General features: G+C 38.9%; 3 protein-coding genes across 5 annotated transcripts in view; 1 reads left to right on the top strand and 2 right to left on the bottom strand.

Moving 5' to 3' along the window:
- The window catches only part of LOC134649024 (leucine-rich repeat flightless-interacting protein 2), a 60,182-nt gene extending 52,951 nt beyond the window's left edge, over positions 1–7,231 (bottom strand). Inside the window, exons 1-2 of one of the 2 annotated variants that reach the window (XM_063503719.1) lie at positions 6,533–7,231; positions 4,177–4,271 (exon numbers count right to left, since the gene is read on the bottom strand). In XM_063503719.1, the coding sequence (XP_063359789.1) occupies positions 4,177–4,254 (78 nt within the window). In that variant the 5' untranslated portion in view covers positions 4,255–4,271; positions 6,533–7,231. The remainder of the gene's footprint in view (positions 1–4,176; positions 4,272–6,532) is intronic. The other variant, XM_063503718.1, reaches the window with a different exon arrangement.
- A 770-nt stretch (positions 7,232–8,001) lies between these two features.
- On the bottom strand, positions 8,002–11,652 carry LOC134649023 (dolichyl-diphosphooligosaccharide--protein glycosyltransferase 48 kDa subunit). Its single transcript, XM_063503715.1, has 7 exons — positions 11,454–11,652; positions 11,106–11,344; positions 10,532–10,774; positions 10,174–10,317; positions 9,310–9,471; positions 8,668–8,898; positions 8,002–8,199 (listed from the first exon to the last, which is right to left on the bottom strand). Exons 1-7 carry the CDS (start codon positions 11,581–11,583, stop codon positions 8,041–8,043), a joined length of 1,308 nt encoding a protein of 435 aa, XP_063359785.1. The 5' UTR covers positions 11,584–11,652; the 3' UTR covers positions 8,002–8,040.
- Positions 11,653–11,938: 286 nt separating this feature from the next.
- Positions 11,939–20,103, top strand: LOC134649022 (ARF GTPase-activating protein Git). 2 transcript variants are annotated; one of them, XM_063503713.1, is made up of 13 exons: positions 11,939–12,192; positions 12,536–12,669; positions 14,241–14,353; positions 14,755–14,935; positions 15,015–15,145; positions 15,910–16,099; positions 16,441–16,513; positions 16,929–17,123; positions 17,427–17,563; positions 17,772–18,200; positions 18,783–18,902; positions 19,341–19,442; positions 19,900–20,103. In XM_063503713.1, the coding sequence occupies exons 1-13, from the start codon at positions 12,129–12,131 to the stop codon at positions 20,068–20,070; spliced, it is 2,040 nt and encodes a 679-aa protein (XP_063359783.1). In that variant the 5' UTR covers positions 11,939–12,128; the 3' UTR covers positions 20,071–20,103. The 2 variants fall into 2 exon arrangements, with proteins under 2 accessions (XP_063359783.1, XP_063359782.1); XM_063503712.1 differs by having other exon boundaries at positions 11,940–12,192; positions 17,772–18,260.
- The last annotated feature ends 4,535 nt before the right edge of the window (positions 20,104–24,638 follow it).

Genomic DNA, 24,638 nt, shown 5'->3' with positions numbered 1-24,638 from the left:
CAGGTGACAGTGCGCACCGAGCGTCCGCGCAGACACACGACGCGACACGACACAACAACTGAGGTCTTTAACAAGTTCTATAATACTTTATTACTTAACGACTTAACGAGAATTAGTACTTATCAATAGGTATTAGTGTTAACTTTAACCTTTAGCAACCACCAGTTTATTACATAATTTTTTTTTAGAAAAGACTTTGTTTTAAAATCAAAACAAAACAAAGGCAATCCCATTTAAAAAAAATGATAGTGAATTAGTCGGTATTAATAATGGCATCGTGGGACGCTAGAGCATAAACAAATGTGGGATGCGTAGCAACGCAATAATACTCTTCACTTATCCACTTACTTGCTATAGGCACTGGCTTAATTAGGACATAAAATAAATTCATTGACATAATTAAATTCATTGTATATAACATTAAATGATTTGGAATAAATAATTAATCGCATTGAAAATAAATAATAAAAATGAATTGAAATCGATTGAATAATAAAATTGTAAAAACATAAAATTGTAAAATGTAAAAGTGTATAAACATAAAATTCAGAATAAATACATAAGACATTCGGCTTGACGCCCACACAAATATTTGGAATATAAAACACGTAATGAAGGATCAAAAGTTGCTCGCGAAGAAAAGGGCTGATCAACTGTTGGAAAATTGGAGAGTTAAGTTTAGGGCTGAGGGCTCTTGAATATTGTCCCCTTTCAAAGCGAATTTACTTTGTTGCAGACTGAGTAATACTGTAAAACTGGCACAACTCTGAACCTAAAATCAAAATCAAGAAACTGAAACTCAATTAGGTACTAATCGTTATTTGTACTAGCCAAAAAACTTGTTTCTGTTTTTCTCATTTAAACTATTCACAGTGAAATAGTGCAGTGGCATGAGATGCAGGCCGCGGGCGCAGTAAGATAGTTACTGTTACGTCAACTACGGCGCAACGACGCGTGTAGTGACGGGTCAATGGCTGTTTGTAGACCATGGAAGCTGAAAATCAGAGCAACGTTAGTTTTGCTATTAAGCCGAAAACTGACTGAGCCGTAGTCTTAATATAATTTAACAGGGTGTAATTGCGTATAGCGTTTTTATCATAGCAGAACTAAAAGCTCGTAAGTTTTGTTGTACGCCGCAGTGGGTTTAGGTAAAAAACGAAAATGTTGGCTGGTTTTTTCCCCAATTTCAAATATGATGGAAATTGGTAACTCAATAGCCCATCCTGCCCATACAAAAATTACTATATATGCTTCATAGTGTAAACTCTTGATTAAAATTGTTGGCCTGTCGACCTGGTGTTCCTAGAGGTTAAGGAGTCTTATTAACTTTTACAATATCTGCATATAGCCCTCCAAAGTTTGGCATGTCTTAAAATCATGGGCACTTTACACAAATTAGAGCTTAAAATATCTCAGTGACCCATCTTGGAATGACCTCCAACTGTATTTAAAGATACCTAAAACTCAGTAGTCACACAGGTATATTTGAGCACGTTACTGTATGAGTCACTTCACTGGGCGAGTCCATTATCTGTCTCATACAGCCCACACATAATTAATCTTATCATTAAGAGGTGATAAAAGACAATAATGTACTAATTTAAGTGCAATTGATAAGGGGGTATTGTAGTGTCAGTGCTAATTTAATTTAGCCAGTAAGTTGGGTTATTGTCAATTTCGTGAAATATACAAGGAAATAATGTGCAGGTAATATGAACATGTTTAAAATGTTTTCCTTAAATGTGTATGTCTTGTTAGAATGATTGACATTGAGGAAAGAGTTGATGTAAATATTCAGTTTTGTGTGACCCAATATTAGTTATTGTTGTAATGGAATGTAACCACATTCTTACTGTGTGTAATGTACTAATACTAACTAGTGCAACAGGCCTGTGTGTTTGGCAATAACTTTGTAATACATAATTGATGTTGTTCATTATTTAGTTTTATCCCCTAAAGGCACAAATACACAACAACAAGGCTGAGACAGCCATATTCTATTTCCAGTACATTCTAATGGCCATAGCCTATAGATTTTTTTTTTATATTTGTATACTGCCAACCGCCTAAGGATATAATATATTCTCCTAAATAGTGTTGTCTGTCCTAGGGCACCCCGGAGGTGCTTAGGGCCTCCACAAGATCCTTCCACGCCTTCCTGTCTTGAGCAACCGTCTTGGCCTCGTTCCAGTTCAGTCCTACGGCTGTCAGCTCGTTCTCTATGCTGCGCCTCCAGGTGTGCACAGGGCGTTTGCGGGCTCGCTTCCTGCCCTGAGGCCGCCACTCGAACGCGATACTGGCGATGTTTGTATCTCCTCTTCGCAGGGTATGACCGATCCATCTCCACTTCCGCAGCGCTACTTCTTGGGCGACCGGAGGTTGTCGGCACATACTCCACAAATCCTCATTTCTTATGGTCTTCGGCCAGAATATGCGGAGAATCGACCGAAGGGACTTATTGACAAACACTTGTAGCTTGTGTGTCAGCCCCTTCGTCACTCTCCACGTCTCACAGCCGAAGAGCAGCACGGACTTGACGGTGGATTCGAAGAGGGAGATTTTTACGCGGCGAGTGAGAACGTTTGAGTCCCAGACAGGCTTGAGTTGAGCAAATGCAGCTTTTGCCTTCTTAATTCTGCTCTCGACGTCTTCGTCTGCACCTCCCTGACATGTTAGTGTACTGCCGAGATATACAAACTTGGAGACTGATTCAAGGCGATCGTTTTAGAGCAATAATGGATCCGCACAATCTGATTTTACTCGCATGTTGAGTCTTCCGTCGGTTGATTTGCAGGCCCATGGCTTTAGCTTCCTCTTGAAGGCTCTCAAGTTTCGCTTTAAGATGGGCTAACGAGGGCGAAATCAGCACGATGTCGTCGGCGTAATCAAGATCATCCAGTTCCTTAGTACCCCAGTTAATGCCTCTTGGTGTTTCCATCACTTTCCTCATCACGTCGTCGAGAAGAATTATGAATAACAGCGGTGACAGGAGGCATCCTTGCTTCACACCGGCAGTTACACTTATAGGCGCTCCCATTTCCTTTTCATGTATCACCCTGCATGTACTCCCTTCGTACAAGGAGCGGATTATGCGGATGATACACTCGGGTATGCCCCTGCGACGAAGGCTGGACCACAACGCGCTCCACTTCACGGTGTCGAAGGCTTTCTCAAAGTCCACAAAGGCCAGGAACAGCTCCGACTGCCATTCGACACACTGTTCAATAAGGATGCGTAGGGTATTGGTGTGGTCTGTGCAGGAGCGACCAGGGCGGAAACCTGCTTGCTCGTCTCTCAGCGTCTCTGCTACTCTTGGAGCAATGCGATTGAGCAGAATCTTAGCTAATACTTTTGCGGCAGTAGGTAGGAGCGTGTTGCCGCGCCAGTTGTCGCATTGCGATAGATCCCCCTTCTTTGGGACTTTCACCAGGAGACCTTGCTTCCACTCATCGGGTACTCGTCCAGCTTCCCAGATACGGGTCAATAGGGGAAACAGCAGAGTTGCAGACGTCGCAGTATCGACCTTTAACATGTCTACGTGGATGTTGTCAATGCCCGGCGCCCTCCCTGGTTTCAGGGACTTCACCGCTACCAACACTTCTTCGAAGGAGGGTGGTGTCGTCGGCACACGCAAAAGCTCGTCTGGGAGGTCGGTACTAAAATGCTGACTGTCTGGGGATTGGGCTTGCTCCAGCAGGCTCGAGAAGTGTTCGGTCCACCTTTTCAGCTGCTCGCTCGAGGTACACAGGAGGCTGCCGTATTTACCTTTCAGCGGTTTCTTCGTTGCACGTGCCCGACGGCCGCTAAGGCGGCGCGTGACGTCGTACAGCTCGCGCATGTCGCTGCGGCGTGCGGCGGTGTTGGCGCGCTCCGCCAGCTCGTCTGCGGCTTTGCGGCGGTCTCTGCGCGCGAGTTTCCTGATCCTCGAACGGAGAGTGCTGTATCGGTCCCGGAGACTGGACGTCTCTGGTTCGGTAGAAGATTGTATCGTTTTTTTTCGTTCGCACGTAAAATCGTGTCCTAAATAGTAATGAAGCTTATTATTAGATTATTTTATTAGAAATGGGAAGCTGTATTATTAGATAGGTAATTTATTTTTTAGTAATAAGTAACACTTTTTCAAAATTAAACATAACTTAAATCAGAAAGTATTCTAAGATATTAATATAGCCTTACCTCTTTGGCGATCTGGTCAAGAGCCTGCTCCTCGGCAGTGGCCTTGGTGTGGGTGCGCTGCCGCCGAGACGGATCCATCGCCACTGTTACACTTTCTGTCAATCATAAAAGTAGTCTTTTAATTATCTCGGCCAGTAAAAATGGTAAAAGGAGAAAGCAGATTTAGTTATCTTGAACAGAATAAATTACCTGATTTAAATTTATGGATTATTTGAATGCTTTGCCTATTAAATTATTATATTTTACTAAAATGTAGTGTTATTTATTGAGCTTAAAGTACTTGTTACAAAAAAGTCATTTTCGGTTTTAATATCACTAGTTTGGTTATTATGCTTAGACATCATACACAACTGTTAAGTTTTTAAAATATTATTTAAGCTTACATTCTTATACAATGGGAGTATAATATAGTGAAATGTAGTACAAGCAAGATTTGGTGTTTTAGGGAACCTTTGTCGCGGACTTCCGCGATGCATATATTACATGTAGCAACACATCTAACAAAACTTTACTTGTCTATGGTAAGCAAAGCACACTTCCATTTTTCGCTCGCATGAAGTTTCAATTTTGTTTGTGAACTTATTTGCTATAGAAAGTGTTTGATAATAAAGTGGTTCTAACGAATGCTGGATGCCAACTTCGCACAGCCAGAGCATCGTCGTTTCAAAGCTGAGTATATGTATTTAAAAGAGGACGTGTAGTCCCATGCCCATGTTTCCATATATTTATTAATTTATCAGTGTTCAGTATATGTCGAGATTTTGCATAATATAATTATGGGCGGAGGTGTGCTTGAATGTGTCAGGTCAAGTCGGAGATGCGTCTGCCGACTTGAGCCTTGCCTTCTTGTATAAATCGTGGTACGCCCAGCGTCCAATAATCCATTTGCGAATGGTAATGATGATATACTTACACATAGGCTTGAGGTGCTTAGTTGCGACTAGAGCACGTACCCTTCATGAGGGATAATGGACATAACAAGCACACTCCTAACTTAATTCCAATATATAGATGTATCTGGTTGCGATCAGGTTACATGTACTTTAAGACTGTGGATCAGGTTATGGTAAGCGGCTAGTTTGGACTGAGCCCTGAACACCCCTCATCTGGTGTGCCAACTGATCAATATATAGATGTATCTGGTTGCGATCAGGTTACATGTACTTTAAGACTGTGGATCAGGTTATGGTTTGCGGCTAGTTTTGGACTGAGCCCTAAACACCCCTCATCTGGTGTGCCAACTGATCAATATATAGATGTATCTGGTTGCGATCAGGTTACATGTACTTTAAGACTGTGGATCAGGTTATGGTTTGCGGCTAGTTTTGGACTGAGCCCTAAACACCCCTCATCTGGTGTGCCAACTGATCAATATATAGATGTATCTGGTTGCGATCAGGTTACATATACTTTATGACTGTGGATCTGACTATGGTTAGCGGCTAGTTTTAGACTGAGCCCTGAACACCCCTCATCTGGTGTGCCAGCAGATCAAGATATAGATGTGACTGGTTGCGATCAGGTCACCGCACCCCTTATCTGGTGCAAGGCTTATTTACTGAGATATAGATGTGACTGGGTGCGATCAGGTCACCGCACCCCTTATCTGGTGCAAAAGGTTTACTTTCTAAGACATAGAGAATTGTGACTATAATGACAGACAGACATGCATACCTATATATGTATATTTGAGTCCTGTGGGACAATGTGGAATCTTACTATGAATATAAATGTCTTGTTGTCTATCCCTATATAATATGATACAAGTTAGGGATAATTTAGTGACCGATGGTCATAAATCTATTTTTTACACAGGTGGTGGCATATGATCAAGTTAGAGCTGGCAGCTACACTTTGAGCTCATGAACAGAGAGAAACACTGCAATCACATCACCATAATAAGGTATGAACTGCATTATCCATAGAACAACCGACCTCTCTCCTAATAATATAAGCGAAGCAGAACAGAGTTCTTTAAGAAACAAGTATACATGTCAAGTTGATAGTAAACTCATGTTTCATTTAATAAGGTCTTAGAATCTTTAAGTAACTTGAATTCAGGCAATCAATTTATCTTAGCATTTTGTATTAACGTCGATACAACCTTAGCTAAAATATTTACTAATCAAATACACACACACACGCACACAGATAGAATCACAAATCACTGACAGAAATGTTGCGACTTGTGTAGAAATAAGCAACTACACAAATAGAATATAGGTCAAAGTCACAACTTGCATGCAACAAGTGAACACTGTAGTCTTGCTCCACATTCATTCATGTCTCTTATCACTCATCTAACTCAGAGGTTAAGGTGAGTAATCTATGTTATCAAAAACAAGATAATTAATACCTTACCTCCACAATAGAAGGAACCTCCAACATCAGACTATCAAACACAATTCACATATAAACATACACTGTAATTTCAACAAGCACTACATTACTCACTCCACCGTCTCGAATATTTAAAAACAAAACTAGTTGGGAGGCCCAATCTCACTTGGCCATAGACCTCATTAGCATCACATATGCAACTGGGACACCACTATAACCTAGAGGTTCATTGCGCTTTATCCGCGTGGATAAATTCGCGAATCAGTATCAGAATTGTCGTATTCAGAGGAAAACGGGTGGGCACCAAGCCAACACAGTTTTTTATGGAAGGCACTACAATCATACAATGACATCATACTCACGGGACGGTTAGAGTTGTAAACACATCCCTGCTACAGTGCTCCCGAGTACGACGGCTCACGTGGTTCAAAATATACACATTACACGGTTTCTTGACACGATAACGGACACTACACACTAAAAACCAACGTTATTTAACAAATACGGGATCATCGATACACTGCCTACACGAATCACATTAATTACCCGCGATGTTTACAAGCCCTAATTATTTGAAGCAGTTACTTGGCACTAAATTAAAGCTTAATTGTGGATAAAATAATGTTCCTAATATAATATGCGTAAACTATGTCCTTACAACCAAATTAAATTTCTAAAAGCCATGTATGACATGCCATTGCAATTTTTTTTTAACACTGCGTTCGGGTGAAGGATTAAGGAAGCGGATTGTCAATTATGGATGCGTTCTGTTTCCATTATAGTTAAATATTGCACTCACTTTTCCAGTTCCAGTACAAAGAATACAATACTCACTTTCAGTTTCAGTATTCAGAAAATTAGAAATTATATCTACATCTAGATTATTAATATAAAAAGTCCGGTTCTACCATTTGTTTGTTGGAAGTTTGCAACTGCTTGATATTAGTAGCGACATCTGGAGCAAGAAATGAGTCAATTTATTTTCCAATCAGGTTAGTATTTTTTATTACAGTCGGGCTAAAAATCAGGAACATTCAAGTAATTGTATGCGCGAAGTACTACATGCAAATAATAGTATAATATGATTTGGCTAGGGACTGTCTCGCTAGAGAGAATCATACTGTCTTTGTCCTACGGTACAAAAAAAGGGATGAATTTAGTTTTTTTTTCATATACCGACATACTGGGTTTGCCAGACTATTTATAGCTGATTTATAGCACCGACTTGAATCTCGCACCTTTTCAAAATCGTCTTTTTCTATAGGAGGGTCTAGTTTATTTGGGTAAAACAAACAACTTTTTTCGTATAAAATCGATCTTTATTATCAGCATACATTTTGTGCCTCACACACAAACTTAACTAACACTCTTTCACAAGTTATAAAAACGTAGGTCAACCAACTTTTCTTGAATAGGTATTTCATTCAGATATCAGTCAACTGTATTTTTCGGTATTGGTCAAAACCTCAACCTCTTGGGTTGCTATGGGCACATAAAAAAAGTTGATTGATCTCAGTAGGAACTCTACTCGCTCTTGGCCTTGGGCGAGTCCTCCTTGTAGTAGAGGAACACGAAGGAGAAAAGGAACACGCCCACCATCATGGAGAAGGCGCTCACGTAGTACGGGTAGGCGCTGGGGATGAAGCGCTCGTACTGTGTGTGCTGCAGCGGACGCACTGACACCTGGAGGCAACATTAACGTAAATAAGTTTCTACATGAAAACGCTGTGTATTAATGTTTCAATTCGGCAAATTTTCTGCTGTCCTGTTGTGGCAAGCAGACTTCCATATTAGTCTAGGAATATAGCTTTTTCAAAGCAGTTCTTTAAAATCATACAATCATTTCGCATGACTGTCAAAAACGGTGTGTATAGTATCTTTTCTTAGTATTGAACAAAAATAAAAAGTCGAATTTCTGGCATAACATTTTTGATTATAATTTCCCTATATCCTGGTCATGGCACCAAATTGTAACCAGGATTTCCATTTACACGGTTATCACACTGATGTGCATGCGCACGACGTTCCGGTGTGTGAGCGAGCCAGCGTTATGCACGTATATATCGACGTCCCGATCGCACAACGGAGCGGCGTACGTATCCGCATCCAATATAAAAACTGCCTTATAGTTGCAGTCATCATATATCTCACCTGTGTAGAATGGTACAACCTAGTGTACCCGGTCCTATCATAGTCCACTTTGAACTGGTACACGCCCCACACATCAGGCACCTTGAACACGGCCTCATAAACGCCACCCGGCCTCTTCTGCAGCGTGGTGCGGATGAACGGGTCGATGCGCACGAACTCGAGCTGCACGTCGTTGGCGTCGAACGGCTGCCATTTGCCGTTCTTCAGCTCGTCTATTTCGATTCTGTAGACCTGTGGAATAAATGATTGTGGGTAATGTCGAGTTTCATTTTGAGTGAGGTGACTCTTATTAAGTCTTAGATTTCCTCAAAGAAATCAAGTTTCTTATTACAAAACAAGACTCGTTTTAGCCTTCAAGCTGGGAGTTATCAAGAACCAAGGCTTAACTTTCAACATAAGTACCACCGCATTAAGGTGGGTTGCACCAAACTGTCTGTCATAGTCAAAATTTTATTGTATGGGAGGTTTCATAGTTCATTGCTGAGCGACGTTGATCAGTCCGCTAACTGTGGTTGGTGCAGCTGGCCCTAAGCCTTCGCGCGCAAAGGTGAACACGACCGAGTTTTTTAGAGACATTTAAGCGAAAACTTTTATACCACAAAATAAAATTAGAGAGGGCATACAACTAGTCTAAATACTTACGACAGTATCTGTGATGGTGTAGGTGTCGGAGGAGTGCTGGTCGCCCTGGCGCTTGTGGCTGACATTGCGTACGCGCAGGCGGCCGCGCTCGCCGAACGCCCAAGAGCTGAGCGACGCCGCGAGAGCCTTGTTGCCGGACACGTCGGATTTTATCTTGTCGCCCTGAAAGATGAGCAACTCATTATTTGACAGTTACTTTTTTTTATACTAGATTCCTATAAAAAAAATTAACAGTTGTCAAATCTAACTTTCATAAATACACTGAATAATTTGGTCAACCATATTTTTGCGCTTTCAATGATTCTATATTTAGTGCTCATAAAAAAGAGAAAGAGAACGGATTCATTGTGGCGTCACTTATTGCAATTCTCACTCGAATTTCATGGTAATCTTTCATTAAGAGTAGCTGTTTTGATTTGACTAGTTAGCAAAGCTATCGGATCTAGGATACTACAGAAATTAGGCTCTTTATACTATCCTCCTAAGGCCCAGCCAAACAAACGACACATCCAAAATTTGCCACTGAAATTTGAACCTAAACTGTAGGAAATAGAGTTGATTTTCCATTGTTTGAAAATTGAACGAAACAAAGCAAAAGCAACTCCAATCGAACATGGTCTAAATTACATCGAACTGAAGCAGTACTATAGTTAGGACCTTGGGCCTTAGGAGGCTATAAACAGGAGTAAATTAATTACTTAAATAATAAACATAATCAAATTACATACTAAACAGGAATTAAATTAAATTCCATGGATGCCAAAACCAGGAAACAATGTTGATATGAAATTGAAATTCATTAACATTTTCCTGATGAACTTATTTCGGCTAATGCCACATTTTATATTAAGTCTATGAACTTACATGAATCTTAGACACGGGTGAGCTGAAGGCCTCATCAGAAAAGAAGTAGAGAGAGCCACTGAATATGATGCGCGCGTTGTTGCGGGCCTGGAGGGCTGCGATCAGGACAGTCTTGCGGCCAACAGCGTGCGGGTATTCCTTAACCTAAAAAAAAGTGTTGATGTTACATGAGCTTAGTTTAAACATCTCTCTACTTGCATTATTCGGCACAGAAGCTACAAATCAACACTCATCTATTTCTATAACCATATATATAAGAATTTGTTAAAAGAAGTTTACAAATATTCATAAAGATGTTTACACTAACAAAAAAATAGTGGTTCTCTGTAATAGATAAATAATATGTTAATAGTCCCACCTGGCTTTTAGGATTGTAACTGTAAGCAGTGCTATCAGCAGTCAGGATTGGCAGCACCAGGCTGTTATCCTTGTCCAAGATGAGACCCGTGCCCTCAAACAGCAGTGGCTGCAGGTTCTGAGTGCCCACAATGGTCGGGGCATTGATCAGGTTCTTGGGAGACACCACAATCCTGGTGTGCTCACCCTCGTCGGAGACATCATAGTTGAAGTGGTCAATGACAGCAGCAGACTCCTCGTCCATCTATAAAAATATGATAACATTTGTCGAAAGCATGTGGATATTTTATCATTTTAAACACATTAGGTGGTCCTCGGACTCCATCCACTCCCATCATCATCATCATCAATGATTCATGGGCATATAAAAAGTTACAAGTTCTGGCACTAGAGCATAGTGGCCAAAGATAACTTAGATTTCATCTTATTTGATGTTCTAGGAAATTGATGTTTTGTAAGGTCATCAATGAAGCAGGATCTCTGTAAGATGTGTCGTAAAATTCCTTAAAATGCATTGGATTACTTGGATTATTCTTATCAGCACAAGGGAATGTATAGAAAAATCATTATTTTACCTCAAAGCCGCATTCAGAAGCGATCTCCCGGTAGATGTCGCCAGCGGCCGCGTTGCCGGCCATGAGCAGGTTGCCTCCATCATCAATGAACCTGGTGATGGCCTCCGTGTCGAGCTGCCCACCGAACTCCAGCACCGAAGGCGCAAAGACGATCAGATTCTTGTACAGGTACTCGCCATACTTGGACAGGACGAGGTTGGAGTCGTCGGCGAGTTTGAATGTCAATGTATAACCGCGATCTGCGAAGAATAGTCCGTAATTATCCACCAACATGTAGGATAAAGCAATAGATTTGTACTAGATTCGTACCGGCATCTTATCAGTAGGAGGGCAATCGATTTTACTTACCCTGAAGAGACTTGAAGAATTGAGAGTGCGTCTCCCGAACATTAAGATTATCTACTAAAACTAGAGTTTCATGTTCGGCTAGAGCCACAGAACAGGTGGCTATTATTCCTAAAACAATAGAAAACTTCATTTTATCGGCTAAATTAACCTACGCCAAATGAAATTCTATCGTGACGTGTACTTAAATTACCATAGAGTAGATAAACGTTTTAGTGTCAAATTTGGCTGTTTGTTGTAATTTCCATGGTTAGTGACATTTTAAAATCTTTTAAAAGTTATTAGTTGTGATCTATGGCACATTTAAGCTGATTTTACACGATCTCCAAATTATCTTCACGAATGAAAAAATCCTGAAAATTTTCAGTAGTCATGGAACCAAACATGTAACGTACAAAAAGCATTCTTTTTTTTATACAAATTATTTTTTTACAAATTAAATTTGAAGGTACTATTTCAACGAATAACGATCTGGTATCGTCGATACCAAAAAAAAAACTTTTCACATCACTAATTTTCGTATCGCATTGTTGGTAGCATTGATTTGATTTGACTTGACGTTTCGTAAAATGTTTTATTTTTGTATCAAATTAGTTGTGGTCTTTAACTAGTTTTTAATTATAGTTTCCTACACCGTTAGTCCTTCAGAGACTGCTGTCTTCCATAATATAAGTGAAAATGATGATTTCGCGGTCGAAGCACCGCTCGTCGGTGGAGGTGTGTGCAGATTGCGGAGCATCGGGTCAGTAAGGGCAATAGCAATTAAGAAATGAGGTCTCTCTGTTTGAGGAGCTAGATCAATTATTCTAGTCTAGTCAATTTAGCATTTAAGCTTAAAACTTACGCGGTATCCTCTCAGAAATGTGTTAGAATCTTGAGAAGGCTCATGTGTCCATCAACCTTTCTATTGATAGCAATTTTTATGATTCTATGAATACGAATGATACTATAATAAACAACAACGCTTCAGGTTCTCCTTAGTTAAAAAGCCAATTACAATATTATATTTTTAAGCAGCATAATCTATACTATGACAACCATATTGCTGTGAAGGTTGTACATATAACTCACACTATTTGTCCTAGATCCGTCGTGGGCGTCGATCAACCGGGGCCTGCTGCTGTGTGCGGAATGCTGCAGTGTGCACCGCAGCATGGGGCGCCATATATCACATGTCAAGTCCCTGCGTCAGGGCACTTGGCCACCGTCACTTCTGGCTGTAAGTCTTGAATATTTTGTCTTGTCATAGATGATAATATATAAACTTATCATCAATATGAAGAGCCTTATTTATACAGAAGTATATAGTTCGTTTTTTTAGCATCAGAAATGAGGTAAACAATCTTGACGTGTCTTTTTATTGAAAAACATGTTTTAAAAAGAAATAATGGCAAATATGTAACAATTATGAATCTAATACGATCATTTATATTCTTCTGCTTTCATAAGTAATAGTTACTGATTTTTAAAAAGCGTTTTTCAATTAAAAGACATGTCAAGATCGCTTACCTTCTTTCTAATGCTAAAAAAAACGAACTATAGTATATTAATATCATATTTGAATATGTTCATTAATTGTCAAAGATGGGGGGATTGTTTAAAATATTTTTATTAATTTTCTTGATGATTTTAAAAGGAAGATAATCAATCAACAATATCACTGTAAATGTTCCTATAAATGTTTTCAAAAGCGCTTCTTAATAATAAATACACAGTATACACACATATAGAAGTTTAGGTATTAACTATGTTATCTCAATAAATACATATTTTGCATCCTTGAGGATAGTTACCCTTACATTTTAAAGATGTTATAGTTTATTAGTTGAGCCATTCTCAAAAAGCTTGTACATTTCGATCACATCTTAGATTTCTATAAAAATTGGTATGCTGTACATGAAGCTGAACAACTTCCACCACATTTCCCAAAATGTCCCAGAAAGTTTCTAAGAAACATTCCTTTTTTGTTACCAAATGTGTAAGGAAATCTGGTAACAAAATAGGAATGTTTCTTAGAAACTTTCTTTGACATTTTGGGAAATGTGGTGGAAGTTGTTCAGCTTCATGTACTTTACCAGCATACCAATTTTTATAGAAATCTAAGATGTGATCGAAATGTATAAACTTTTTGAGAATTGCTCACTTAATTGGAGAGTTCCATACTAGAGTTTAATTCATATGAAAGTACCTTAACCCTTTATAGGGCACCGGTCTCAAAAAGGACCACTCTGTATCTTTTTGTATTTTTTCTGTTACAGAATTTTTTGTACTATGATGGTGATGGGGCTTGAATTGAGGATATTTTTCAGTCTTGCCCGTTAAAGGGTTAATGCACTGAGCTAGTAGGGTTAGGTTACTGTACCTACTCATTTGCAGTATTGTCATGTGTATGACTTGGATTAACATGACTCAGTAGTTGATGCTTGATGAATGAACAATTAACCAATTTAAATTTGTCTTTTACTGTTGATGCTTAGTTGTATGTTCTGTTATGAAGGAAAAACATATAAATCTTAGGATTTAGTTATAATATATAGTATAAACTATTATATTTTGCTATTAATATATCTAACTAGTCAAACTATGTTAAACATAGTCTTTTCATTTCTTGAGAGCAATAGCTGTATGGTAGAGAAATATTGAACGTTATTTCTACTATTTTTACCTGTCTGTTGTCTGGTCCAATTAAGTAAAAAAAAAGCAAAGTAAATACCAACACACATGGTAGTAATATACCAAATACTATGCTAATTTTGGTATAAAACACAAACCGTTTGTGTCTGTTCCCAGATGGTCCAAGCTCTCACCGCTCAGAATGTGAACAGCATATGGGAGCACTCCCTGCTTGACACCTCAGCACCCAAACATCTCCGCAAGAAGCCGCAAGCTAAAGATCCTTTACAGTAAGTTTGTTTGCGTCTCGGTTGACTTGACCTTGTCCAGTGGAACAAAATTTAATTAGTACTTTATGTCGTAATATAATAGAACCTTTAACTTGAACATCAGTAAGGCGAAATCTTTGTTAATAGATTATACTCAAAGTAATAGTCTAGAATGTATTGTTATGAAGTTTATAATTAAAAAGCCTTTGTAACTTAAAGAAACAATAGAAATATTTATCGTGTACTTACGCATTTTGCGTGTTTTTGTACTTCAGTAATATAAATTTCCTCTGTAACTCGAAATCACTTAAAACAAATAACTCTAAATTGATAGCCGTCATGAGGCAAAAACTCGTTCATAAATAATATTTTTTTCGCGATTCGTGTAAGTTTCGTAATTTAATAACAAAATAATCTTCCAGCCCTATAAAATCGGAGTTCATCCTATCGAAGCACCTCCGGCTAGCCTACGTGCTCCGAGCACGACGGGACGAGCCCCCGGCGGAGCTGGCGAGGCAACTGCACAGCGCTGTGCGGAGCGCCTCGCTCGATACCGCCATGCGGTTGCTGGCGCAGGGCGCGGACCCTAACTACTACCATCAGGTCTGTATATTTCATTCAGGTTCTGCATTCAGTCACATAAGATTTAAGTTGTTATTTTATTTATTCTTGTGTTTCTCAGGAGAAAGGCAACACCTGCCTACACGTGGCGTGTCGGGCGGGGCAGCCGGCGCAGGCCGAGCTGCTGGCGGCCTGGGGCGCCGACCCCACTGCGCGCGACCGCGACGGACTTACACCTATTGATGCTGCTAGGTAATCTTCCTATAAGATTTACTTTCCCTCCCTGACCATCCGTAACTTAAAAAACTTTAATACTAAAAAAAGGGCAAATCGGTTCCATTTTTATTCATGATCAAAAAATTCTCAAGAGAGCAACACAGAGATAGCCATTTGAAAGAGATAGCCATAAATTAAAGAATGTTAAATTGTTCACATGCCATTTTTAGGGTTCCGAACCCAAAGGGTAAAAACGGGACCCTATTACTAAGACTCCGCTGTCCGTCCGTCCGTCTGTCACCAGGCTGTATCTCACGAACCGTGATAGCTAGACAGTTGAAATTTTTACAGATGATGTATTACTGTTGCTGCTATAACAACAAATACTAAAAACAGAATAAAATAAAGATTTAAGTGGGGCTCCCATACAACAAACGTGATTTTTGACCGAAGTTAAGCAACGTCGGGCGGGGTCAGTACCTACTTGGATGGGTGAACGTTTTTTTGCTTGTTTTGCTCTATTTTTTGTTGATGGTGCGGAACCCTCCGTGCGTGAGTCCGACTCGCACTTGGCCGGTTTTTTTTTACGCCATATTAGTCCTAATAAGTCCTATTTACACGTCGCCTACCTACGAAAATGATCTTAGGAGTTAGGACACATTTGCGCTAGCTGCCACTGCCACCATCTGTTTACAAAATCCACACTGTACAGCTATCCGTAAAAGTCCATTGAAAATTATTAGGTATGCACTTTTGCAGCTGTGTGTACACCTCCCTAACTTACCTATCCCTGTTTACAGACAAGGCGGGCACACAGAGCTCGCCGCCCGAATGGTAGAACTAGTATACGAAGCCACCGACCGCCTCATACAGTTCCTGACGGGAGCGCGCCCGGACCACGCCACTGGGAAACACTTCGCCGTGCCACGGGCGTCGGACGCGCACGAAATGACTGATGTCGCTAAAGCTGCCAGGGGAAAACTGCAACTTGTAAGTATACATAGACTTATGTAACTTTTAGGGCCACCCCACATCTAGCGTCTTTCGAGCGTCGGCGTCTCGTCGGCGTCTACAACTCTATGGCCCTGCTCGACGCAACGTCCGAAAGACGCCAGATGTGGGGTGGCCCTAAGGTTTGAATATGTTTGTGCGGATAAATGTTGTGTAGTAGGAAACAAACGAAGTATGCGCCAGATTCCTTTTTGGTTTTCATATAGTACCTACCTAATAACTTACTTGTTTTTAAATTCTTACTACAATTTGGTGCCGTGACCAGGATAGTTCTAAGAATTTGCCCATAGTATTATGTATTTTGTTTTTTTTTTCCTCAGCTACCAAATCACTTATTTGAAGAGCTAGTGATGGATATCTACGACGAGATCGACCGGAGAGAAACAGAAGCCAGTGAGTTTCATAACTATTATGGCAATGATTTTTTTGATAAATTTAAATGTATAGGGTAATTCGCCAGTAACTGGCCACCTGTTAGTAACTGGCCACCCAAAACTAAAAATAAATTATATTTAGGTTTCAATAACTGGCCAGCCTTCAATAACTAGCCTCTTTATACTAAAATGAATTCTGTTTGTAGGTGAATAAAATTCATTTTTAGTTTAGGGTAGCCAGTTACTGGCGAATTACCTACTTACTTCCTGAACAATTGAATACATATTTCTAATACGCTTAGGTATTCTTGTCGATACAATTTTGATTATTAAACTGAGTTGACTTTGACTAATACTGGAAGACCTCTCTAGACGATTTCAGTTCATCGTAAGAGCTAAATAGATTATTTAACCGTTCATTATCGCGTGCGCAGTATGGCAGACCAGCGGAACAGGACTAGAGCGATGCGGCGTAGTATTCCTCCCAGTGAACCCAGCGTTATCGGCGCCGCGGAACCAAGGCAGGCAGAAGCTGGCGCGGTTATCCTGCGTGGAACTCGGCGCCCTCTGTCGGGACGTGTTGCTAGACGCCACCCGTCGCCAGCACATCGCCTCATTGCACCCGCACGGTACTGTTGCATGTTACATTTTTTAACGATTATTTGTTCTTAGAGTGATCTTATTACAAAGAGATAAGGTTTTAACTAGTCCATAGTATGTGTTATGATATGATCCATCAGATGTTTTGGCGATCATTAGTGGGATAAAGCTTAAAATAGTAACGAAAACTGCATCTTTGGATCCGTGACCAGGATTTGTGTGGAATGTATACCCCATTAAAAAAATGTTAATTTAGGTATCACAATAGAAATGAGCTTTTCTTTAGTTATTGCTCTACTGTTTTTCTTATTAAGAAGGAATTCTATCCACAGCATTAATGGGCCCGCTAAATCCGCTGCTGTCAGCCAGCCACTTGAAGCACGTATCTCAGATGTCTGATGACGAACCGCTGTACGATTCCGTCGCATCAGATGATGACTACGCCGCGCTCGCACCCATTGACCTCGATGTAAGTATTTAGTCAAGATGTCTGGATATTTACAAATAATTGTCGAAATCTAAACACTTAAAGACCCTTAATTAACTAATGCTTACTGCTCGTAACTTGTAAAAGCTAAATGCATAACACATTAAAAAAAAATACTTTTCCTGTTAAAAAAATGAAATAATAAAACCCTTGCTTATTAATAGCTATAAATGTACCTGTGTGCCTGCAGATGGGTTTAGACCCGCGCGCCGGCGAGATCGTCTCCTCAACATACAACCCTTCTCTCCCCATCGAGCACTCCATCAGCTCCGACCTTCGCTTCACATCTCTACACGGCAAAGAAGACGTCAACTCCCTTAAAAAAGAACTAGACAGCAGAGACTCCACAATTACAGAGCTAAAGAACCAACTAAAGAACCTACAAACCATAGTCGAGCAACTTACTAAAGAAAACAGCGTTTTAAAAACAAACAGCATAGACGACAACAACAGTTTAACCTCACAAACAGACATTACCGACAACGTTTCTAGCTTCGACAACGGCTTAGATACGGCCTGCAAGCCCCCCGAGAGGGGCCGGAGTCTCGAGACAGACCAACTCACGCTTAGCGCCGAAGAGGCGGACTTAAAGCAGGCCCTCAAGAGCTCCCAGCGACCGGTCAGTATGTATGAGACTAGGGAGGGACCAAAGAATAACTGGCACGTTACTAAACATCAGGTACTAATCATTAATTTCACTAATTTTAGTCGCTTAGTAGTTAGAAGCCTTACAAGTAGTTTGATCTAACTTAAATTTATAAAATACGGTGTGGTGATGTCTATTAAAAGACGTAATAGATTTAACACTTCACTGGATTAGTAAATATGTAGTCATCTGGTTGATATAGGCCTGTAAATAGATTGTTTAATTTGTTATCATCATTTTGTTATCGGTCCTTACAAATTGCATATTATATAAAATAAAAGTTATGTCCGCTCAAGTGCAATGAAAACGTGTCACTCTGTTGAAATGTTATACATACTAAGTTACCAGTTTTCATGGCTCTTGAGAATAATTGGAAGGCTGGCGTTACATTTTGGTGCCGTGACCAGGATTTGCAGGGATTTCAAAGGAAAAAATAAAGACAATCTTTTTTATTATATTTGAGGAACTTATTCGTGACATTTACAGTCTTCAGAAGTATTCAGAAACGCTAGTGATATTCCTGTAGCTTTCCAAAACCACTTGGAATGTTTTCAGCTAACGACCCTCTCGAGCCTCGATCGCTCGCTGACACAGAGCGTGTTAGAGTCCAGTGAAGTGCTGCCCACAGCGGAAATGGTCCATCGACGGGCCGAGGCGGTCACGCGAGGCATACAGGTTCGTGAAAATGTGTTACTGCAACTATGGAACAAATCAAATTATTTATAATATTTATTATTCATATTTTTAGCTTTATTTGACGTTCATAAGCGCATTGTAATATGCCTACTTGAATAAACTATCTTTTATGTTATATTTGTTTTACGAATGCGTAAAATAAGATGCTGTGTTCAATCCCAGCCCAGTTTCTTTCGTAAAGGACATATACTTTTATTTCGATTTATAATTACTGACAAAAAATAATTAAATTTACTTTTTTTGTTAGGGTAGATATCTGGTACGTGAGTACCCGTCACTGTCCCAGGACAAGTCAAAGCCATGTTAATAGAGGTGATAGCAGGGTGTCATCTATTGGGCATTCGCGTGTTGAGAACTAGGACGTTTACCTAGCGTTAAATAATTACAATCAGGGTCAAATAACTGTTTTAAATACAGGAACTGTGGGCGGCGGCGCGAGAGCTCGGCCCGGCGAGATTGAGTGAGCGTGCTGAGGGTATTCGGAAGGCGGTTAGGGCGCTACTGACACTGTTTCCACAGGTACAACGCTTTTTATTTATCATGTTATATGCTCTTGTGTGAATTGGTGATACAGACAGTTTGGCGAATCGACCGAATAACTTGTCTTCTTGACGGTCTTTGTATGCAATGATTTTAATTAAACTTACAATTTGTAATCTCGCTAGTTAAATTATAAACTGACGGTAGGGAGATTATAAACTAACCTAACCTAACCTACGTTAGATTGTAAACTAACGGGTTCACAATTTTACGGTGTCATAGACAGTAAATAAAATCGTGTATCAATTCAACATTGACATATACCTATTGGAAATTACGTAAGAACTGTAAATAAATTACACATGTATACGCGTATGTATTTGCTTTAGAAATTTCTCTACAACTGTCGTCGTTGTTTACCGGCGACGTGTTCGTTGAATTCTGTCGTCGCGCCAACCTATATATATACAAACTATATTCATATAATTTTCCCCAGACATGTTCAGAGCGCGAGTTAGAGCTCGTGCTGAGCTCGCTCCGCAGCAGCGGCGACGCGCTGACGTCAGCGTGCGGCGCGGCGGCCGCGCTGGACGACGTGCGCGACGCGGCCTACGAGCTAGCGCGCGCCACCAAGCTGCTGGTCACGCACTTCCACGTCGACTCCTAGCGAACACCGCGCTACACCACCGTGTAAGTGCTGTGGACTGTGGACCTTAGTGTGAGTGCCTCTAACACTATTTTGCTTTGTCATATTGATGGAGCGTCCTATGAACTAGCGACGGTTTAAGCGATGCGATGTGGACCTTAGTGTAAGGGGCTTTGAAACTATTTTCCTGTGTCATATTCGCGATGCCGCCTCGTCACACTTTCCCATGTTCTAGCGAACACCGAGATACACAGCGGTTTAGGTGGTGTCGACTTAAGTAAAAATAGGTTTAAAACTACGCAGGCCACATCAAAATAATATGAGAATGTGACACGGGACACTACAGCTAAAACCGTGACACCGTGAAAATGTTTACTAGATATGACATAAGTGGGAACTTTGTGCGTCAGGTGAGCTAAGACTATGAGGCTCTTGGCTAAACCATTTAACGATTATGACCTGAATAACTTTAGTGTATTTCATTCGACAGAAACTTCCGCCTGTAATAAAAGATACAACTTTCACGATACGAGCTCAGATGTTTGTTATATTCTGTGTATTCAGTACAGCCAAAGAGTTTAATTTCCGATCCATTTCGTACCTTGTCACAGTGACAATCAATATGAAAGTCGCTAGAGACCTCATAATATTGTCACTGTGGCAAAGTACAAAATCGGTAGGAAATTAAATTCTTTGACTTTGTACATTTTGGAAATATGTGTGCTGTTCCCGCTTAAACTGGGACATAAAATAAATAAATACAACCCCAAACATAAATCAATAGATTATAACCAATTAAATGAACAACTTTTGCTGCATTATTTCGAGTTCCATATGGTTGATTAATATAAGTACGAGTATGTGTTGGTTGTGTACAAGACTTGCTTCCGTAAAAGTATTATTTTTATAGTTATTTTGCTTTTTTGATGTGAAATCAATTTTCGCCGAGTGAAATGTGTTCGTGATTATGTATTAAAAACTATTTACATAAATTGAATTAAATTAATAATGTTGTGTTCGTTATCCTAAGAGTAGAACTATGTTTCAGTTAAATTTGTCATTCAAATGTTTTTTATATAAGAATGAAAATGAGTAGGTATGGTAATTCTAAATGCATTTCATATTATATGCCCCAGTGGTATCATTCTTATTGCATTGAGATTATATTACATTTTTGCTTAATAAAATATATAATTATTAGCAATTAATCATATTTTATCAAAGGCTATGAAATTCTTGTTAATATAAATAAATAACGTTAAATACATCTCCAGTGACAAGTTGTATGAGATGAGACTATATTGTGACATATGTGACTAGGGTCTATAGCCCGGTAAAGAAATATGAACGTTATTTGCCAAGGTTTAAGGTTGCTTTTTCAAATCAATTATAAAAATGGTTTACAAAAGTAACAACTTGATCTATAATTTGACAGTGGCTATTATACAGCCATGATATAAGTAAATACAGTAAAATATAATATTAGTTTCTGTCAAATTGTTCCTTAACTGCACATAATTTGTGCAAAACGATAATGTATGAAATGTTGTTGGTGTAGGAATAAATTTATTAGAAGATAAGTTACTGTAGTATACCAATATACCATACACTTGTAGGTAGTTGTTATTATTGATCTTAATAATTATTAAAGTTTCACATTATTTTCTTCGCCTTTCTTACTCGATTAAAAATAATTAAGATTTATCAAGTGTGAGTGAACACTTCATTCTTATTTGTATTATTTAAAACCAAACATTCATCGATTTAAAAAGGGAAAATTCGAAGTTAAAGACTAGGAAAGTGTTTATAACTTAATTTTGGCTGTCATAATTTAATAATTTGACCTTTAACAATTCAGTTAGAATCAATATCGCTGCCAAGTTAGCTTGGTCTGACTATCACAAAACGCGGCGCAGTACAACGCCATCTACCTCAGCTGTCAAGCTCAAGGGACACGATTTTTCTTAGACTTTAATTATCTTAATCAATGAATCTTTGTTTAACTAACAATATTTTGTGAACTTTAATAATTATTAATTTCTCGCCATTAAATTGAGATATAAATATAATGATTAATGATTGGTTCGTTGTAATTCGTGAAGTAACGTAACTCAAGTGCCATACCCAGTGCGGGTCGATTCGGCTGTATTGGTCTAACCAAAGCTAACGCTTCATTGTCACAAATTTATCTTTATACATATATTCTGTACTCTTAAAATGTAAACATAACTACGTGACGGGACAGAATACGTAACAACAAGAAATAGTTGATTCACCAGTAATCAGATCATAGTACCTATGTCGGCTATGTTGCTGCTCGTATGTAGAAACGAACGTCGGACTCGCTTGGTTTTGTTTGGTTACATTATTTCAAAAAAATAATGAAAGCGCATTACAGAATTTAGGTTAAGTAAAAACTTTCAAAATCAATCCTTATTTGACATTTGTTTCACACCACCCGACATTGACGGGTCGTGTGAAACAAATGAATTTAAATCGTATTTCTCACTTCATAAGAGCGCTTGCGCCGCGTCATTCCATTAAGTACATGCATAATGGCATTATCATAAAACATATTTTTCAATAGTTTAAGCTTGTATATGATGATGATGATGATATGATGATTGAAATTATGTAACATTTATATTTCGTTAAGACTAAACTGCATTAATTTAAAAATCAAAATTCTAACTCTGTCATAATAACATCAGTTCAATTTGTATTTAAAACCGAAGGCATATATTAAGTGCACTTTGATATTAAGAAACAATACAGATTCCATGGACCTATTATTAATATATATATATATGAAGATATTTGATTATAAATGCTAACACGTAAAATCTTATCAGTGCATACATTTATAAATTATAAGATTAATATCAGACTATTTTTGCTCGAGATTGTATTGAAGTTTAAAGTATAAATAACGCATTTATTAATGTTTTAATAAGTATTTTTTTAAATTTTTCACATACTACTTTACGCTTAAAACATATATGTAACTTAATTCTAAATCATTTTTCCCTTCGCTGTATTAATATTATACATATATTATCTTATTATCTTTACGAAATTCATATAAATTAATAAGCCCATCCCCAGACAGTTATCTGCCAGTGCTAATATGACTCTATTTCTTATTAAATAAGGTTCACTGTCGATGGCCCACAAAGGTGCCTCGGGTCGGAACTGACTCGGGCTTGTGAGTATATACGCTTATTGGATAATACTAGGAGAGGTTAGTGAAGCTTTGGTATATGTAGTCTGTGAGGAAAACGGGAATTTGATATTTTTCTGATCAGTCACATTTTTTTTATTCGTTTTAACAAACATAAATAATTAATAGGGCTACCCACCCAATCGCCCAAATAGAGTTAGCTTGCTAACTCTGCACAGATGCTGCAATTCCTAATATATGATTTTCACTTAGACGGACTCTACCCACAGGCCATTTGTAACCGTCTCTGGCCCTATTTTTGTATAAACTTTTAACCTTTTCGACGCCGTGTCAAACACAAAAGCTGTCACGCTGACGCCACGTCACCGAAGTGTCAAAACTGAAATTGAACTTTATGCATATGCACGTAGGTCTGTTGCTCTGTGGTCTGTGACCGATTAATCGGTCTTTGGCGTTGAACCTACGGTGCGGATGTATCGGTCATTGGCGTCCAAAAGGTTAAATTTAACATTTTATAACTCTTTTTAAATATTTAATTCCCGTTGACCTGTTTGCGCAAAATTAGAAGTAGAATGTTGCGATATTGTCGGAGTCCTGCGGGCGCAGCATGGTTCCATTTTTATCCCCTGTCACTATGCCCGTCACTTTCGCACTTACATACTTGTTAGAACATGACAGGGATGGTGACAAGCGATAAAATGCGACCATGCTACCGCCGCTGACCCGGTTCGTATCGTAGACTCCAGTGCTTAGTACCCAGTACACTCGAAATTTAACGAATGTGCCTAAAATGTTGAACTATTCATACATTTGTTAGAACCTAGATACCTAACATAATATTTACCACATATATCAGTTGTGTAGATTTTTTATATGGCCGTTTCATATATTATCTATGTTATAGAAATTTAATGTACGTATCTAGATACGATGTGAAATTTATATGTTTAGCTTTCGTACGAATTGTAATAAGTATTAATTATTTATACATACATATAACGAGTATTTGTGATGTGCCAATATTTATGTAAAAGACCTAGGTTAGTAAGTAGGTAGACACGCTATGTAAGAATTCCTGCCTTCAAGTAAATTAGCGTCACATAGACCAGTTTGTACAGCTTGCTGGACTCCACATCTGCGGAGTTTTGGGAATTTAGAAAAAAATGGGTGTAAGTTAAAATTTCAGAATGACAAAGTTTAAACAAGGTCAGATGGTAGTAAGAAGAAACATTGGGGCTAGAAAAAGACTTATAGGGAATTCTCATATCGTTTCTCTTGCCCTTTCAGCATTTGTTTTATCATAGGTACTGAAATTTAATTTTCGATTAATTCCTCTTCAAACAGAAATGTTCAGAATCATATTCAGATCCATACGTAAATTGAAATAGATATTGGACTACTCCACTAC

The sequence above is a fragment of the Cydia amplana genome, chromosome 6 (assembly GCF_948474715.1).
Source record: "Cydia amplana chromosome 6, ilCydAmpl1.1, whole genome shotgun sequence".
Lineage (NCBI taxonomy): Eukaryota > Metazoa > Arthropoda > Insecta > Lepidoptera > Tortricidae > Cydia > Cydia amplana.
Note: the sequence above shows the minus strand (reverse complement) of the source record. Positions and strands in the feature narration are given on the sequence as shown.